Source organism: Nannospalax galili, unplaced genomic scaffold, assembly GCF_000622305.1.
Source record: "Nannospalax galili isolate Female #2095 unplaced genomic scaffold, S.galili_v1.0 scaffold453, whole genome shotgun sequence".
NCBI lineage: Eukaryota > Metazoa > Chordata > Mammalia > Rodentia > Spalacidae > Nannospalax > Nannospalax galili.
This window is the reverse complement of record NW_008334081.1, coordinates 2,115,451-2,134,796: the sequence shown is the minus strand read 5'-3', so window position 1 is coordinate 2,134,796 and position 19,346 is coordinate 2,115,451. Positions and strand designations below refer to the sequence as shown.

The window sequence follows — 19,346 nt, the reverse complement described above, 5'->3', positions numbered from 1 at the left end:
TTTTGTGCAAACCGTCTTCTAGTCAGGGCAACCTGTGACTCTGAAATCCTTGTCATTTACCCAAGAAAAGTGAAAGCATACAGCCTTGAATCAGGAGGCTCCTACCTCCCTACTCATCAGAGCCCCAGGCTGGAAATGAATTCCAGCAGGTGAAGGAACAGAATTTGTACAGTGTCACACAAGCAAAGACAAGCGGGCACACATGTGCATGAAGTTCTGAGATGCCTGGCACAAATGGGCAGTAGAAAAGGTGTGTGTTGGTGCCACCGAGCTAATTTGTGGGATCAGAGCCGGGGACTTTCCATTGGGTGATTCCTGGGTCCCCTCCTAGACAAACCACTTCTACACCTCAGTGCCTGCATCTTGGGAGACTGAACCAAGACAAGACTGCACTTTGGACAAAGGCCATACTCCACGTGGCCATGGAGCCCTGGGAATTCTGGGTCCTGGACTCTCCAGACTCTTCTCCAAGAGGCCCATTCCTATTCCTGGTCTCCATCTGGCACCAATCACAGCTCTGCTGTGAGTGTGTCTGTGTGTTCCCTCAGGTATAACTCTTCTAGTCACCAGAAACCATAGGGTACCAGCCTCTGTGGGCTCAGGGCCCTAATCCAGAACACAATTGTGACCAGTTGCATCAGGGGCAGGGATGTAGCCAGGCCAACCTGCTCTGCTCAGGGGTGCATTGGTACTGACAACTTGATGAGAGGGGAGACTCTCCAGTCTTCCTGCCTGGGGCTCTCAGGACCAGCTGCCCAGAACAAACAACTTGGCCAGAAGTGAAGAGTTGGGGTCAAGCAGAGGGGGCATGTGTTCATTGGTATCTTGTTAGTGTGAACGGGATTTCTTATGGGTTCACTTGAACTACATGTAAGGGTATGTTTTGGGGTGTGACATCTAGAGCCAGAGTGAAGTGACAGAACTCTCAGCCCTGGGGAAGGATCTGCCCACAGCCCCCTTCAAAGAGCCAGACTGAGCAGAGTGGGCAGCAGAGGGCCCCTGGTCACTCTTCCACAGCCAGCCCGCACAGTAAGAGATGTCTGGTCAGTACTTTATTGGGTGTTCCCAAAGCCTACTGGCCTGCAGACTGTAGCTCCTTTGGAAGGAAGGTGATAAGGTCTTAGATGAGGTCCCACTTGGGGAGGGACAGCCCTGCCTTGTCCCCCGCCCGCCTTGCATGCAGGGCCAGCGGCTCTGCTGTTTCTTAGGCCTGGTGGCCTTGCAGCCTTTTGGTCCCTTCCACGTTTCCAGCCTCTCCAGGAGGGCGTGGCCTAGAGAGAGGATGATCATAGCTTGTTCTTGGGACAGTGCTTCAGTGCCTCCCTCAGGGCCTCAGCTAGGCGGTCCACATTCTCCTTGGTGGCATTGCAGCCCAACAGACCAATCCGCAGCACCTGGTAGGCACAGGCATGTCAGTCTCTGTCTGTGTCCCCCCTTCCCTGATAAGGGCTGCTCAGAACCTGGGTACACTCACCCCATGGGGTCACCACTACCACTATCTGGTATGTATGCAAGAAAGAGAGAGCCTCATGCAGACCACCTGAGGGACAGTCAGCCCTTCCTGAGACTCCGGGGATGCATGAGTGAGAGTCACTAGGCACTTAGAGTAGACCTAGTAAGGCTGACACATGATCTCACCACTGGGTGACAGGGGCCGAGGATACTCTGTCTAGGATGGCCCTGCTGTCTTGGGCCCTACGAGTGACCCAGCATAGGTGGGGTATGTAGCGGGGCTCAACATAGGGTATACTGTGTTTCAGCTCACAGAGTCCTGGCCTTTGATGAGTCTCCTCACCTTCCCCTCAGAGGGCCCAAGGCCACCACTGATTTCAATGTTAAAGTGGTCAAGCACATAGTTGGTGATGTCCCTCCAGTTGTAGCCAGCCGGCACTGTCACGCTGGTGATTGTGGGCAGCCGGAGGGCCTGCAATAAAGCCACATGAGCTGGGGTCATTCATACCCTCCATGATGGTGCTCAGAGGCTGCCTGACCTGTGCTGGCTTCAGACTACAGAGGAGAGCCACTTGCCACTCAGCTACTGCGGGTCTCTTCCCCAACAGGGATAGGAAGCCACCAGGAGACTCCCAAGTGCCTGAGTCACTTCCAGCTGCGGGAGGGGGGTGTTCAGATCCCACTGAAACACTGCACTTGATCGTACCAGCTGATTGCAGCCTTGCCTTCCCCACTGGCCCAGAGCCTGGCTCACTCGGCACCCCACCCCCCACCCCCTGCTCCTCACCGGCTCCTTCACAAAGAGCTGCAGGCCCAGCTCCTGTAGGCGATCGTGCAGGTACATTGTGGTTTCTCTATGCTTCCGCCAGGAATTCTCCAGGCCCTGTGGGGAGAGGAAGGGCCTGACTGGCAGGCAAGGTGAGAGCCCTTCCCTGAGGTGGCAGAGACCATGAGGTTCACAGTGTGGGTGTGCTGGGGCAACTGCTGGAAGCCTAGGTCTTGGGGAGACTAGAGGGTTTAGACTGGGCCAGCTTGAGGCAGGAGGAAAGGTTCTGGGTCTGGGAGGGAGGGAGAGAGGTGGGCACTAGCCTTGTGTGAGTACCCAGCGGGCCCTGGGGAGACAGGCAGGACATGTTACAAGAAGTAGATTGCTCTACTGGGAGGGAGGTTTGCTGGCCCCATGGGGACATGGGGATGTTGTGGTTGGAGTGAGGTCCCACTTGCAGTTCTGGACTTTAAGGATATGTGACCCATGACCTCTAGTAACTAGTCCTCACGACCCAGGCCCCATGGGCCCCTCCAGGCCATAACTTGCCCATCAGGAAGTACTCTTCACTTGTAGCTAAGGGTGGCTGATCCACAGGACAAAATGCCACCAGAGTCCACTGAATCTTCCCCTTTCCCACGACCCTTCCCTGCCCTTTTTAAGGGTCACACTATGTAGCTCAGGCTGGGTCAAGCTCTCAATCCTGCTTCATCCTCCTGAGTATTGCCCTTTTAACCTCTCTTCCTTCCCTACCCAGCTCAGCCTTTGCTCCTCAGAGATGTAGCTCCAGTACACAGCCATAGCCAGGGTGTGGGAGGCCATCCAATTCATGGGATGCCTTATCTCTAACCCAGCTCTCAGGCAGCAACTCTGTGAATGGACCAGGGAAGACCAAGCATGGTGGCCATAGCCTAAGGGGCTGTTCCTGGCCTCTGTGGCTGGTAATGTCTGTGAGGAACATCAGGGCCCAGAGGAAGGTGACCAGGCTTTGGTCACTTTTCCTGTCCTGTGACCTACACGGCCAACTGGGCTCGAGCCACACTTTGCCTTTCATTTCCTGAGAGTGGACTTTGACTGGATGCAATCACTGCCCTGGTCTCACACACAGCTGTCCTGAAAGCTGCACGTGCCTGCGGTGTGCCAACCTCTTCTTGATTCTGGTGAGTGCTGCTGTGGTCAGGTGTGTCCCCAGGTCTCAGGTGGAACTGCCCTGGCCAGCAGTGCTGGGCAAGGCCATGGGTGGTGGTGGCCAGTGTCTGACTGTTATGTGGTTTGTAATGAAACCCAAGGTAGCCAGGAATGGTGGTACACTTCTGTAATCCCAGCACTTAGGAGGTGGAGGTAGGGGAATCAGGAGATCAAGGCCAGCCAGGAATTCAGATACATATGGAGTTTGAGGATAGCCTGGGCTAGATGAGACCCTGTCTTAAAAAAAAAAAAGCCAAGTAGCCCATTCTTGTTGTGTCTAACTCTGGACCATGCAATGCCTTCAGACATGTTATGATGTAGTAAGTAGGCCATGGCCTTGAACTTGGATTTCCCAGCCTCCAAAACCAGCCAAATAAGTTTAGCTAAAAATTCCTCTGCTGGGACTTTTTGCTAGAGTGACACAAATAGACCGAGAAAGCCGCCTATTGGCTCTCTTCCCTGCCCCCAAGATTACCAGCCACACCTCCCGCTCTGAGGCCCCCACTCAGTTCTCGGGACCTCTTCTCTCAGACTCCCCCTGCTCTGTTCTCCCAGCCTGCCCACAGCAGTGGTCTACCATTCTCTTTGCAGGGAGCAAGCTTCCCCTGTCCCCTTTCGGGAAAAGTCCTCTTTTCCTGCTACACCATGCTTATGTGACACATGAGACAGTACCAGGAGATATGCCTCTCCCCTTTGCCTCCCCCTGAACATTGCCAGGTCCCATGTGGGTCCTCCCTCCCTAGCAGCTCTAGGTCCCACTCAGGTCATCCCACTCAGGTCCCATTGACAAACCAAACAGCCTCACTGCTCTCTTAGGAACCCTCTTGTCTCATTTCCCCAGAGTAGTTTGAGTGAATCATAGGAAAGGAAGCCTCCCACAGGTACCCAGTATGAGGCATACCCTGTCCCCGCCTCCCCATCTCCCTGGCCCCAGCCCCTCACATCACCTGCTCTGAAATGAGTGCCAGGCTCTCTCTCAGGCAGTACAAGCTAATGACGGGCGTGGTATGATGGACCCTGGGGGACAGAAGGAAAGTGGTCCAGTACCATGGCAGGGACTGGACCAAGGGCTGATAGCCCCACCCCAGCAGTGTAGGTTCTCCGGCATGAGCTAGCCCTTTCCTAGGGGGCACTGCCCTATTTCAGGACAGACCCAGAGCTGCTAGGGAGGGAGGACCCACATGGGACCTGGCAATGTTCAGGGGGAGGCAAAGGGGAGAGGCATATCTCCCGGTACTGTCTCGTGTGTCACATAAGCATCCTTTGAATTATGACCAAGGATGTCTATGGAACCTCTGGTTTACCTTCCAAGAGAGGTAAACTGAGGTCTAGGAATGGGAGGATAGAGCAGAGTTAGTGCAGAGAGCAGAGGGAAAGGGGACCATAGAAAGGGTAGTGGGGGCTATTCTGTTGGGCCTGAGCCTCCAGGCTAGGTAACAAGTGAGGCCTGGGGTGGGCATTTGGTAGCCAGCACAAGGGAGTCCCAGGGCTCTAGTTAGAGCTTGGAGGCGCAAAGGAACGGGATGCAGAGCCTGGTGTGAATGACTGCTATGAGGTTGGGTGCAGGGGAGGCCACCCTACCACCCTCATCCCTGACCCTGCCAGACACTCACATCCTGGTTTCGCCCTCACAGCCCCATAACTTGGCCAAACACATGATGTCTGTGTAGAAGGAGACGGGCTTTGTCTTCCGAGAGTAGATCTTGTGTCTGGGCAGGAGAAACCGGTCTGAGTGCCTGCTTCAGCCTTTGAGGCTGTCCTAGGTCACAGGCAGATATGCAGGGGCAGGAAGCCCCTGTGAGCCTGGGTGGTGGGACATTAGCTCCTCAGACTGCCCAACCCCCAGGGCCCATATGAATGAGACTGTCGTGTTGACACCTCAGCCCCAAGCACTGCCACTTTTAGTCTCTTCATGTCTCCTGTCTCCTCCCATGGGGCCGGGCCAGTCCTGCCTCAGTTTTTAGGGAACCTGAGGCCTGGGCTCAGGCTGCTTTTTGCTTCCCCGGTGTGCTACTTCTTCCCTTCTCTTCTGAAAAGCTCCTTTTCTTCCTGCACAGCTCCCAGCCCCCAGTTTCCCCATGACCCAGCTGGCATCTGACCTGCCACCAGACAGAATTCCTGACCATACCCAAATCGACTCATTTGGGTTGGGGGATGGAGCTGGTTGAGCTGAGGGTGATTGCCTGCTGAGACCCTCTCCCTTTATTCTGTCTCTCTCTCTCTGACCCCCACTGGCCTGGCTCAGGGCCTGGACACCAGACACCTGATATGACAGTGGGACTGTAGAGTGAGGACTGGCTTGCATCTCCTTGAGCAGCTCCTGTGCCAACTCCCAGAACCCGAGCTGCGGTGGAGGGGTGGAGAGGTGAAGGCTGGGCTCTGGGCACCCATACCCATCTGGGCACCCCTTGGCATGATGTTGAGAACCTTCATAATGCCAGCCTCTGATCCTTCCCACAGACCAGGACCTGACCTGTGCTCACCCATCACCCTTTGAACCAGCTTTGGAGTACATCTTGGTCTTCAGGATGCCCTAGCAGGGTGAGCAGGGAAAGGTCCTGACCTGGAGCCCTTCCCTCCATCCCTCCAAACACCCCACCTATGCTCCATCAGCATCCATGCCCGAGGCGAAGTCATGGGTCACTCACTTGGCCTTGTCGCTGAAGGAGATGAGGGAGATTCCTGGGGGCGAGTTCAGAACTTTCTGGGAGCCCGAATATAAGATGTCGATTTCTAGGATGGGGATCGGATTGTCTGAGACCCCTCCAGAGCAATTCACTGAGTAGGTGTGTCTGCCTAGTCCAGTCCCTGCTCTGTGACTGGTGGGTCAAGATTTCACTGATATGTGGAGGCCAGGAGGGTGTGGGGGGAAGTCCTGGGTTCAAATCTCAGCACATTTGTGACTTTTAGCACAGCTTCTCCCTTTGTGAAGAGGACCAGCCCAACCTGGGCAGCACAATGTGGCATCTGAGGGAGTCTTACTACCTACCGCACTGTGGACCTGGCTTGCCCTCCTCCCACCCACTCCTGCTGCAGCTGGAGAGCCTCTCAAATGCTCCCCAGAGTAGCTGCTGCCTCTTGCTACATCCCCACACCCAGACTGATGACCTGGCAGAAACTCAGGCTGTTGATTTGCTCCAAAGCTTGCACTGCCCCAGGCCTGTGGTGTACATGTGATGTGTCCCTAAGGGTTCATGTGTGTTAGAAGCTTGGTCCTCAGTGTGGTATGAGAAGGGTGGGACCTCTAAGAGGTGGGGCCTAGCGGGAAGTGACTGGGTCACTGAGTGTCCTCAGAAGGAATTGACATTGCGTAGTTTTCAGGAAAAGGCTATTTCGAAAGCCTCTCCTGGTCTCTGGCTTCCCATCCCATCATGCAATCTCTTCCCCTTATATACACCTGCTGTTGCTGTCCTCCATGAGGTGACACAACCAGGGCCTATGCAAGAGACCTGGCCATGTTGTTTGTACTTTCTACCTAGTAAACTATGAACTATATATATAATCTCTTTTGCCAGGTCCTGTGGAGACAGGGCTGGTGGTGGGCCTATGGGAGCTGTCACACTAAGCCTTCTGAAGAGTCAGCACTCACCAGTTTGTGCAGCCATAGGGTAGAGAGCATACTCTTACCTTGCTGGTCCATGTAGATAGGGACCCCGCCCAGGGATGCCACAGAGTCCACCAGGAATAGACACTGGTACCTAGAGGGGGCATGGGGCATTGAGGCAGCTCAGTGAAGCCCTGGGAATTCAGATTTCAGCCTGGACTGGGTATCTAGAGGGGCCTGGAACGCCGTTGGAAGGGTGTAAGGAAGAAGGGAGGGGTAACTTCCATTTCTAACTAGCTCCTTGAAACCAGAGGCAGCTGTGGGGTTCAGCAGGTGTCTAACTGGGGCTGGGGTAGAGGACCATGACACGGGCTGCCCTGCTGCAGGACCTTTCAGAAGTGCACGAGAGCCTGGGCAGCCAGGGTGCCAAGAGCCATTATGGGACCAGTGACCTGGCTGCACCAAAATCTGGGCTTTCTTCTACCAACGGCTTCCCATTTGGCCACTGGCCACAAACTCAGAGCCCTGAGAGGCCAGAGGCCAGGAAAGATTGGGCAGTAGCCAGTACTCCCTCCTCTACCAGGGGTTTCCTCAGAGAATAGTGTGGGCACAGCCATGAACACAGTCATGGGTAGGGGCAGCTTGGCTCCCACAGACACCCAATTAAGTTTGTGAGCTTCATGCATGGGCAGGACTCCATGTGTGTGGCTCTCTTAGTGGGGGCCCTGCCCATGTGAGCTCCACATCCCTGAGGTGCATGGTGGCCTGCCATGGAGATCCCCTGTGGCTGTGGAACAGTCTCCTCTTGTCCTGTGGTCAGCTCTGTAGACAGCACCATATTCTAGGACATTTCCCCCCTAAGCCCCTGTGCAAAGATGGGGGAAGACGTATAGGCAGGGGGCAGCTTTGGGGTCTGGGGATCTCTGGGTAAGGTAGGGACAGGCCCTAGGGTACAGACAGTGGGCGGAACCAACCCTTGACAGCAATGGGGCATGCAGCGTCAGTACCATGGCAGCATTTGGGCATTCGGCCCTGCCTCAGGCCCTGGATTTTCATCAAGTAGAAGGTGGCCATCCAGATTCAGCCTGGAGCAAAGGGGTCCAGGTGATATCATCCCTCCCCCTTGCTGTGTGACAGAGGTAATGGTGAAGTTGAGACCTGGGGGTGGGTGGGACACCTTGCCACCCTCAGACCTAAGTTCCCTGCCAGCATCACCTGGTCAGGCTCTCTGTTGTGCTCTGCCCTGGCACCGCCACCCTGAGTCAGGCTCACCTGTGGCAGAGCTCCCCATAGCCATCCAAGGGCTGTATCACGCCGGTGGATGACTCCCCATGGGTCAGGAATAGCAGTACTGGTTTGTGCTGGGCCAGGCCCTGAGGGATAGAAGTGACAGCCATGGGCAGAGCTGGGGGGCGGTGCTCTCCCTGGATCAGCCAGCCCCTTGCAGAAGGACATTAACTGGTGAGGGCAGGGCCAAGGTCACCCACATACTCCCTTTCTCTACCATGGACTAGGCCAGCCTAGATAGCAGGAATAGGACATGCTTTACCCCTTTCCCATCAGTGCCGGTAGAGGGAACTGGGATGTCTCAGCTCTGTGTGGAAGGCTTTGCCAAGAAGAAAAAGTGGCCGGCATCCTGCCTGCCCTATGGTCTGTAGGTTGGGACTGGCCTGGTACCACAGGAAGGGGCCAGCACCCTGCAGGAGAGTGACAGGTCATGCCTCTCTGACCCTGCACCCAACCTACAGCCACCCTGGCCCTGTCCACAGGATGTCCACAGGACTGCATCCCAGACTCAGTTTCCTTGCCAGACAGAACCAGGCTTTCCACCTATTTCAAGGTACTGAAGCACCCCTCCTGTGGCCAATCCCAGATGCTAAGACAGGATCCAGGCAGGTCACAGGCCTCAGTCTCCCAGCCCAACCCCTCCAGTCATGGACCAGTGTCCCAGTACCTCTTCCACTTCCTGCAGTGTGTAGTGGCCTCCAGGCTCCTTGATCATCAGGTACACCCGGGCTCCTGGGGACAGCAGCAGACTGGGCAGTGAGTGGGGGATAGTATAGGGGGCCCTGTCAATGCTGGCACCGAGGTGGCTGGACCACAGAGGAAGTGGAGCACGTTCTGTGAGGGCTGCTGTGAATAGGGCCAGAGTCTTGGGAGCTCTTCCTCAAGGCTGTGGTACCAAAGATGTTTGGCAGCCTCATCATGCAGCTAAGAAGCAACAGTGAGAGTTCACACTAAGCAGTGCAAATGGGATGGGATCCCGCCTGGCCCAAGTACAACCCATAGAAAACCCATGACGTTTGATGGAAGACTGAATGAAGGTATGAATGGGCAAGAAAGGATGCAGCAGGCCTTGACCCCATGGGGCTGGTGATGCCAGGAATCAGACACCTGCCCTGATCTTTGTCTGAGTCCCATGTCATACGCACAGCTCACAATCAGAGTCCTAGGAGGGAAGGAACCTAGACCACCCCATGCATCAGCAAAGGGTAGAGGGGAGGGCCTTGTGTAGGCACTAGAGCCTGGATGCCTGATGTCCCCTTGGGTCCCTACCCCGACCTCCTCTGGCTCCCCTTGAAAATGGTGGACTAACAGGAAGTGGTGAGAGCTCGGCAACCCCCTGGGCTGTCCAACTGTCTATCAGCAGTGTGGCTGATCAGTGCTGACCATGCAGGCCATCTATAAAGGCCAGAGTGTGTCAGGAAGTCGGGGTGCATACCTGTCTTCCTCCATCTCAAACTATGGAGGGAGAACTGTTCCTAGGTCCACATTTAAAGATGAATGAAGCTCTGAGATTTGGGAAGAGGGTCAGCCTGTCTGAGGACCCCAGAAGGCTGCTGGGGCTCAGATCGGGGGTTTGTCCGTAGCACCTCTTCCATCTGTTCCCAAAACAGTCTTGGTCAAAGAGGAGGCCAGGGGGATGAAGCTCAGTGTGCTGCCAGCCAGCAGTGCCTGGAGAGTTCCCTAATGCTTGTTTGGAGGAAGCAGCAGCTGGGGGAGGTGGTGCATGAAGACCAGGGTGGCACAGGCCAGGGGCTGATGTGATGGGGGTAGCTGTTGGCTTCCCCCAGGAGGCCTCTGGAAGGATGGTGTTGAGCCACAGCCTGCTCTCTCCCTTACCAATGCGCTCTGCAATCTCTGCAGCCCGCTGTCCCCAGATGCCATTCGCCCCAACCAGGAAGGAGTCCCCAGGCTCCAGGATGTTGAACAGAGCAGTCTCCATGGCGCAGTGTCCAGAGCCGCTAACAGCCAGTGTAAGGGGATTCCTGGTCTGGAACACGTACTGAATACCTTGCTTGATCTCATCCATGATCTAGGCAGTGGGCACACAGGTCAGAGCCTCTCCTTGGCCTGCTCCTGAGTGACCTCCACTCCCCCCATGGAGGACCTCATCACTGAAGCCTACCTGCAAAGCCTCCTTTTGCATGTGGCCGATCATTCTCAGCCCGCTGGCTGCCAACACCCTTGGAGTCAGGTTGGAGGGTCCAGGACCCAGTAGGAGCCGCTTGGGGACTGCCAGGGGCTTCCTCAGGGCTTCTGGAGGTGGCACCTGCAGCTGGTGAGAGCCCATAGTTTGTACCCAACTTGCTGCTCTGGGGCCCAGGGTCACACTGGCCAATGTCCGGAACATTTCCCAGCTAGCCTTGCGCTGGACTTAGAGGAGAGGCCAGGTCGATGGGCCCTTGCTGCCTGTGCCTTTTATTGTCATTTGAACCCTGATCAATGTTTGTCTTTCTGTCAGGACTGACAAACTGGGATGTTGAACCTTCTGCAGGGGGAGGGGAGCCTCTGGCATCCTGTCAAAGAACAGCAGCAAGAAGGGCATCACATCCTGCTCCCTGGGCCCAGCGCAGCCCAGCCAGGGGTCTGAAAATGTGTTTTACAGAGACAGAGAGCAAATGCACAGGACTCACAGGACTGAAGTATTGCAACCCCCATCTAGGCGGTGGGCCCTGGTGCAGCCAGGGTGGGTGAGCTGAGTCCCAGCACAACTTTATTCACTCGGTGACTCCTGTAAGTACACAGATGTGGGACCATCATCTGGAGCTTGGGTAGCCTCTCGGGCTGTGTCCCTGATGAAATGACCTTCCCTCAGCAGTGAGCAGTTGCCAATAGCTCCTTGGACAGGAACGGGACTTCATGACCCTCTTCCCTATCCATCTTGGGATTTTGGCATGCTTAAGTGGACTCGGTGGATTTTTATTTTTTAAAGAGCACGTGAAATTGGGAGGCAAAAGAGGAGGGGAGTAAGGGAAGAATTGTAGGGGAGGGATGCGGGGTTGATGAAAACACACTATATGCATGTATGAAATTCTCAAATATAAAAAGTCCACTCCATGGGGGCTGGAGGGAGGGATCAGCAGTTAAGAGCACAGACTGCTCTTACAGAGGACCTGGGTTCGATTCCCTATGCCCACATGGTGGCTAACAACCATCCATAATCCAGTTCCAGGGGATTCGATGTCCTCTTCTGTCCTCTGCTGGCATTGCACAACACAGGTGCACTTATACACATGAAGGCAATACACTCATACATATAAAATAAAAAATAACCAATAAAATGTTTTTAAAAAGAGTCCACTCCTTTAAAACAGAAAAATCAGCAGATAATTTTTAAAAAAGATTTCAAAGATGAAATATTATATATTTTTGTTTTTCCTATGTTAATAGTTATAATGGTTAATCACATACATATATATTTATATTCACAGACATATATGTCCATTGAGTCTTAGAGGTTAGAGAGAGAAGAAAGGAACTACTTACAAAATCCTTTAATGGCCTAAATACAATGTTTTGTCCAGATTCTGCCTTCTAATAAGGGGATATCTTTTTTTTTAAACTCCCTGTATCTTTTTAAAAATTTATTATTTTTATTTTATGCGTATGAGTGTATTGTTTGCATGTGTGTCGTGCAACACCCAAGGAGGTCAGAAGAAGGTGTCAACTTCCCTGGAACTGGAGCTACAGATGGTTGTTAACCACCATGTGGGTGCTGGGAATCGAATCCGGGTCCTCTGCAAGAGCAGTCAGTGCTCTTAACCGCTGGGCCATCTCTCCAGCTCCAATATCTTCGTTAAGAATGTGTTTATTATCAAGAAAAACATTCATTTACAAAAAACAAGTTATGGGGCCCAGCGGGGCCCAGAGACTGTAAGTTTGCTGCCCCTGGCTTAGCTGATGGACAGTCCCTGTATATGTGGAGACTCCACCACACCTTCTTCCCTTTCATGAACTCACCCACACCTACTTCATGGAGACTCCCCCCACTCCCCTTCATGCATTCACCCACACCTCCACACTGCATGGAAACCCTGCTTCATGCACAGGACCACATCGTCACAGCCTCACACAGGTCACACTCTGACATACACACTACATACACAGGTCACACTCATCCACATTAATTCTCATGCTCATGCTCACATGCAGATGCACGCAGGCCATATTCACTACCACCACCACATACTCACAGAGCTCACATTCACACACATCCTCTTCACACTTGTGTACAACCATACACTAGCTCTCTCTTACACATATTAATTTTTATACTTATACACTCATACCAGTTCACACTCATGCGCACACTCAGGCTCACCCACTCACCCACTGTAGGCAAGCCCAGCTCTCATCTTAAGGATTTCCCATGCCCTTCCCTGTCAGAGGGCCCCTGAGTCGAGTTCACACTCATAGCTAACCACTTCCCTCAGAGCACTCTCTGCTTGTTGATCAACATTCAGGAAGAATAAATGGAACTGGAGGCAGCCACAGATGAGGGTCCTAGGAGGCCCCTACCTTGGTGAGGCCCTGTCCCTGTATCCCAGCACAAGGGTAGGCAGGATACGGATGCTGCCCTCTGTAGCATATGTTTGCTGACAGCAGTAGTTATTTTCTAATGATGCTCAGGGGCCAGGCTGCAGTCTCCACGGAACCTGAGGCCCCACTGAAGGGGCAGTCCTAGCTTTGATAGCTAGGGAATAAGGGCCACATGCACCCAAACATACAACAGGAACCAGTACAGTGACCAGAAAGCAGCAATACCCTCCAGAGACCTGCTCCTGAGTTGGACAGAATACTGGATACAGGGATGGCTTGTCAGATGCTTGGGCTGTGGACCTCCAGGGTCATTGTGTAGTCTGTCTGCCTAAGCCCCTGCCTAGCTCAGGTATCAACCTGCCACAGCCCCAGGTTATCCCCTTCCATCATTCCAAGTCTATCTCAAGGCATCACCAAGCCCCTAGACTTAAAGACTTGGGTGACATTGATGAGGACCTCCTGCCTGCTGAGCAGTCCCTGTTTCCCAAGGGACAGCACCCCACTCAGCTCAGCTCCTGCTGTAGCCTTCTTGCTTCTGAGCCCCCACTTTCCTTCAGGGTCTCTTCCCTAGCTCCAGTGTCCACCAAGCCTCAACCTCAGGGCTTTCCTGGGTCCTTGTCCTTTGCCAGCTCCTTTGGGCCCCTTCAGGGGCTCTGTCCCTTGCATCCCTTCACACCCACTTTGTCTACCTAACATGCCTCTGGGCTCTTGCATACAGTGGTCCCTCTGACTGGAATGTTTGTCTGCTTGTACCTTTCTTGGCTTTGCACCCTCTCGGAATCCTGGGAGTTGTCCATCATTGGAACCTCTGCATGCTTTGGGATGCCCTTCTTCCCGCCAAGGACACCTCCATCAGCCACATGTATGTGTGTTATACCATCTGTTTACTACCTGTCCCTTCTTGCCAAGATCCCTACTATGAAGGTCTTTGTGCCAGTGTGGCCCTGAAAAGCCACAGAAAGTGGGATGTCACCCTGAGGTTTGAGAGCCAGGGTGGCATGCACTTTGCTCAAGGCCGAGATGGGCTCACCCGTGTGAACACAGCCAGAAGCCAGCCAAGCTGTTGCAACTCTTAGGAGGGTGTCACCACAGGTCCCACACTGATTGGGAGCTGGGACACTGACAACAGCAAACATCAGGGCAGGTAGCAATCATGGGGCCAGGGATGGGTGTCAGACAGGGGTGTCACGACCTAGGTGGCAGACGGGGGTCCCTGTGGGGTCTTAGCTTTCTAAATAGAATCCCCAGTGGAACCAGCCTGTCAACTTCCTGCCACTCTATGCCATGATATGAAAGAAGGAAGACAGCTGCTTTGATGTGTGGGTCTGGAACTTATGCTAAGACAGTGTTTTCTATCACCCTGGTGTGCCATCATGATGATGTCCATGTCTGATGTGGGATCCCTCATCATTCCTTCTGGCTGCCCACTGTTGCCAGCATCTGAGAGACAGTTTTAGATCTGTGGCGAAATCTGCTTGTTGTGACAACCAGGCTGGAGGGGCCAACAAGACCAGTGAACTCATCTCCCTGACAGCCAGCAGGTCTGAGAAGGGAACTTTTGGCTCCAAATCCGCAGCTTCAGCTGGAGGGAACTCCCTGAGGCTGCCAGTCAGCTGACTGTAGAGCAGCTGCAGAGAGCATGGGTCCAGGCCCCAAGTCAGGGTATGTGTGGCAGAAGTTGGCCTTTTCCAGGGGAGGGTCCCTCAGAATCAGCCCTCCCAGGCAGCCCCTGACCAGACCCTCTGGTCCTAGGTATCTGTTTCTGTGGATGGCCAATGTCCTGATCCCGTCTGTTGCCGCCTCCCGCCCAGTGTGGTGTAGTTTCCTCACTTGTACCTGGTACCCAGGACACAGGGTGCCCAGAAGTGACATGCTGACACATGTGCCAAACTCAGCTTGGGAGAGCTAGCAGGGCAAGGCCTGACCTTCAGACAAGGGCAGAATGGAGCCAGGGGCTCTTCTATGAGTAGGAGTCCTAGGGTCGATGTTAGGGGCCAAGGGTCAGGTTTACATGCTTCATCCTATTGTGATGTTGACAGAGGGGAATTCCTGCAGCAACTGCTTTTGGAGCACCAGCTGTGACCAGACACTGCACCATCACAGGCCCAGCCACCTGATGGTACAGTTACAATGAGTGATCAGCCTCCAGTTCACATCACAGCATCTGTAGGAACAGAGCAGCCACAGCTATAGCCAGTAGTGTGTCAGGATTCCCCAGGCTCCCAAAGAGCTCTGTTCCTCTTCCAGTGTGAGGGTCCTTGAGTGCTGCATCATTGTATAATGTGACAGTATGGCTGCTGGGCCATGCTGCAGGGCCATGTGCTGAGCTATGTGCTCTTTGGCCAGGCAGTAGAGCCTTCTCTGGTTTTTATGCTGATATACAGGGCAGCTTGAGCTGGTTCACTGAGGCATGAAGAGATGCTTAGAGGAGTTTTTTAAATTTAAATTTAAATTTTTTTATTCCAAAAAGAGGCAATTTTTAACACATTTTTCCAGAAATAACTCGAAGCAGGTTATATATATATATATATTGAAGTTTGAGGGGAGAACATAGGAATAAGAAATCAAAGACCAAAGGATTTGCCCACATGGGGTCAACTTTGTGGAATAATGAAGGTTTCCATTAGCTCTGTTATTTATTTATTTATTTATTTATTTATTTATTTATTTATTTATTTGTTTTTTGGAAAGTCCTGATGAGTTTATTGGCCTTGATAACAAAGCATAGGGTGGGGGGTTTATTTACAGAAGAGCCCCCACCCATTTACAGCTGTGCTGGAAAGTCCACACTCAAATATAGATCCTGTGACTTCCAGACAGTCTCACAAATGGCAAAAGAGGTGCCTCATGGCGTTCTTAGCTTATATATCCTTAGCTTCTCCCTCACATGCAGCTAAGGTTGACTGATTGGGTGGGAGGGGTACTGACTCCCCCATCGACTCCTTGATGAGGGGGGGAAGGAGGTGTGACTATAGCTTGCCAGCATAGTGGTCTGAGGACACTTCCAGTTAACACTCCACCTGTTCCTCTGGCTCTTACAGTCTTTCCACCAACCTCTTCCACAAAAGTCCCTGAGCCTTGGAGGGGGTGGTAGTTGTGGGGTGATCTTCCCCCATTGTGACAAGGCACTGAACTTTGGGTCTCTGCATCATCTGTTTTCCATGGGCTGTTGTCTCATTTACGTGAGATTCCATCTACTAAACACAGCAAGAACATCTAAACAGTGGCTGCTGTAATAACTTAACCTCTGGGCATAAACACAAGTATAAACACAAGTATTTGGATGTATTTTAGCAGGTGCACCACGTCCATCTAACAAAACAATTGCAGTGGCTTCCCCACTGGGGCCTGTATCCTCCCCTGCCACAGGGGGTGGGCCTGGTCTACAGTACCAGATGTGTGTTCCACCTCTCAGGAGCAGGCATTATATCCAATCAAAAGTTTGCTGGTTGTACATACACTCGATGTGCCATTATTGCACCAGCTGGAACATCTTGTTTGGCATGTTGATGGTGCAGCATGCAGGATCAGTCATTGAGCAAAATTATAGAAGATAGTTCTCCCCCAGCCATCTGCATGTTACCTTCTGGCACCCTGAAAGCCACTCATCCAGTGGCAGGGAGTTTCCCACTTGGTCCAAGCTTGATTTCTCTCTCTCCTGCACTCACCTCATGCAGTGTCTTCAGCAATAGACACCACTTCCACTTACAATGTACAACCAACATTATTGGCAATGGCCTTTATTGTTTTGGGGATCTCTAGGGCCCCTCTGGCCAACAGCTCATAGCAGGGCAACTCATAGAGGAGTTTTTATAGTCACATGCTCCAGGGGTAAGGTCTAGGATGTTTCCAGGTGTCCCTGCACTTCCTTGTACCCCAAAATAGAGTCCGGTGGCTATTTGCCTTTCTATCCACAAAGCTCAGGAGATAAAACATGCTGGCTTTGACACATGGGCAGATAAACCCAAGGTTTGTTATGAGTTGGAAGTATTTAATGTCAACTTTAACTTCAACTTAAAATTCAACGAGAGGGGGCTAGAGGGATGGCTCGGTGGTTAAGAGCACTGTTACCCTTGCAGAGAACTGGGGTTTGAGTCTCCACATCCATATGGCAGCTGACAACTGTTCATAACTCCTGTTTCAGGGGATCCAACATTATCTTCTGGCTTCCATGGACTTTGCATGCATGGGTATACTTACATACATGAAGGTCAAACGTACACATAAAATAAAAAGAAAATTTAAAAACTTTTTGTGATGGCTAATCCTGGGTGTCGACTGGATCTGGGACTGACTGAAATGAGAGAGATCTTCTTGATTGGATCATCTGAAGCTGGAAGACACACCCTAAATGTGAGTTTTACCTTCTGATGGCAGCCGTATAAAAGGTCACAGCAGAGGAGAGCGTTTGCTTTTTGCCATTTGCCTTTTCTCTCACTGGTGAGTTCATCTTGGTACTGTAGACTGAAGACTAGCTGATCTTTTATTTTTTTATTTTATTTTATGTGTATGTGTGTATTGCCTGCATGTAGGTTAGTGCACCCGTGTTGTGCAATGCCCGTGGAGGTCAGAAGAGGCTGTTGGATCCCCTAGGACTGGAGTTATGGACAGTTGTTAGCTGCCATGTCGGTGCTGGGATTCGAACTGGGGTCTTCTGCAAGAACAATGAGTGTTCTTAACCACTGAGCCATGTCTCCAGCCACAACTAAACAATCATTTGTAATTAATCAGACCTTCAGTGCCAGATTGGGACTACTGAGACATCCAGCCTTGTGGACTGAGCAACTACGGATTCTCAGCCTCTCCAGTGTGGTGCAGCCATTGTTGGACTATTTGGATTCTCTCTCTCTCTCTCTCTCTCTCATATATATGGATTCTACCAGTTCTGTTTCTTTAGAGAACCCTGATCAATACAGATTGTGGTACCAGGAGTGGTTCTAGAGAAACAGAATTGAAAGGATGAATTTCTTTAATGGGCTTGTTGGTATCAGGAGCAGGCTCTCCATCTTGGAGTCTTCAGGTAGCATGGAGAGCACTGAAAATCCATGGTGTAGACTATTTGAAGCAATTATGAAGATAAACGCATTTGAGTCTTCTAAGTCACCTCTTGTGAGGAACAAGAAATTTAGTGACTCTGTACATAAAACATTTGACAATTTGTGGAAAAAATAAGAAAAATAATGATGCTGGCTGGTTACTTCTACCATCTCTGGATAAAGTTAAGGAGATAACAATGAGCCCCTAGAGGAGAGATAAAAAGTGTCGTCCATGAGGAGGTGCACTATGCTACTGAAGAACTCAGTGAATTTGATAATTCATTCAAGCAGAAATCTAATGAATATATCTGGGAATGGATTTTAAGGGTATGGGATAGTGGTGGAAGGAACACAAAATTGGATCAGGCTGAGTTTATTGACATGGGCCCCTGACGGGAGATTCTAGATTTAATATGGAAGCTCATGCAGTTAAAAAAAGGTGTTAAAAGTATATTTGATTGGTTGGCTGAGGTATTTATCAAAAGATGGGCTACTGACGGAGAGCTGAAGATACCTGATATCCCTTGGCTTAGTGTTAATGAAGGGATTGTAGGACTCAGGCAAATTGGCATGCTCGAGTGGATTTGCAGTGCAAAACCAAATCCTCCACAATGGGAGGGCCCAGAGGACATGCCTTTTACTGATTTTATAAGATGGAAAGTACTGAGAGAGACGCCAGAACATTTGAAGAGCTTTGCTTTTGCTCTTTTCCTTATGCCAGATCTTGCAGTTGGAGATGCTGTTGCTCAATTGCCTAAATTAAATGTAAATATAATAGGTGTAACCGGACCTCGGAGTAGGGGTCGGGTGGCAGTATTGAATTACCAAAGACAAGGTGAGCGTACTTATCATAATGGGCAGCAAAGGTAAAACAACACCTACAATGGCATGACACGAATGGACCTGTGGTACTGGCTAATCAATCATGGTGTTTCCAGGGACCACATACATAAGAAGCCTACTAAGTTTTTATTTGATCTGTATAAGCAGAAAAGCTCTAGGACAAATGACAGGAAGTCAGTATTGGATTGTAACAATACAGAATCTTGATCAGTCAACCAATTTCCAGACTTGAGGCAGTTTACAGACCCAGAACCCCTTGAATGAAGGGAAGGCTGGTGCCCTTGAGGAAGGACCTTGTTACAGTACCAAAGAGTTATGCTGTTTGCCTCTCACCCATCCTTCCCCAGAGGGACCTGTGGCCTTTTACTGTACACTAGGGAAAAAGAAATAATGAGACCTTCTGCAGCCTATTGGATACTGGTTCTGAGTTGATACTGATTCCGGGAGATCCTAAAAAGCATTTGGCCCTCCAGTTAAAGTAGGGGCTTGTGGAGGTCAGGTGATAAATGGAGTTTTGGCTGAAGTCCAACTGACAGTGGGTCTCTGAACTCACTCTGGTTATTTCCCCAGTACCAGAATGTATAATTGGGATAGATATACTTAGGAATTGGCAGAATCCCCACATTGGTTCCCTGACCTGTGGAGTGAGGGCTATTATGGTTGGAAAGGCCAAATGGAAACCACTGGAATTGCC

General features: G+C 51.7%; 1 protein-coding gene across 8 annotated transcripts; it reads right to left on the bottom strand.

Moving 5' to 3' along the window:
* Positions 1-1,032: 1,032 nt before the first annotated feature.
* Agxt (alanine--glyoxylate and serine--pyruvate aminotransferase) lies at positions 1,033-10,636 on the bottom strand. 8 transcript variants are annotated; one of them, XM_029561648.1, is made up of 12 exons: positions 10,360-10,636; positions 10,074-10,266; positions 8,905-8,969; positions 8,223-8,323; positions 7,958-8,035; positions 7,034-7,104; positions 6,055-6,139; positions 5,020-5,115; positions 4,354-4,423; positions 2,240-2,335; positions 1,796-1,924; positions 1,033-1,394 (listed from the first exon to the last, which is right to left on the bottom strand). In XM_029561648.1, exons 1-12 carry the CDS (start codon positions 10,582-10,584, stop codon positions 1,287-1,289), a joined length of 1,317 nt encoding a protein of 438 aa, XP_029417508.1. In that variant the 5' UTR covers positions 10,585-10,636; the 3' UTR covers positions 1,033-1,286. The 8 variants fall into 8 exon arrangements, 6 of the variants coding, with proteins under 6 accessions (XP_029417508.1, XP_029417509.1, XP_008827363.1 ...); XM_029561649.1 differs by lacking the exon at positions 1,796-1,924; XM_008829141.2 differs by lacking the exon at positions 7,958-8,035.
* Positions 10,637-19,346: the final 8,710 nt, after the last annotated feature.

Bases quoted from the DNA above. Each gene is read 5' to 3' on its own strand.
- Agxt (XM_029561648.1), bottom strand. From the start codon at position 10,584: ATGTTCCGGACATTGGCCAGTGTGACCCTGGGCCCCAGAGCAGCAAGT. The intron at 8,036-8,222 runs GTGAGCCTGACT...CCTTTGCTCCAG, and splicing joins TATGGGGAGCTCTGCCACAG to GCTGAATCTGGATGGCCACC. The intron at 7,105-7,957 runs GTACTGACGCTG...TGCCCCCTCTAG, and splicing joins AATGCCCAAATGCTGCCATG to GTACCAGTGTCTATTCCTGG.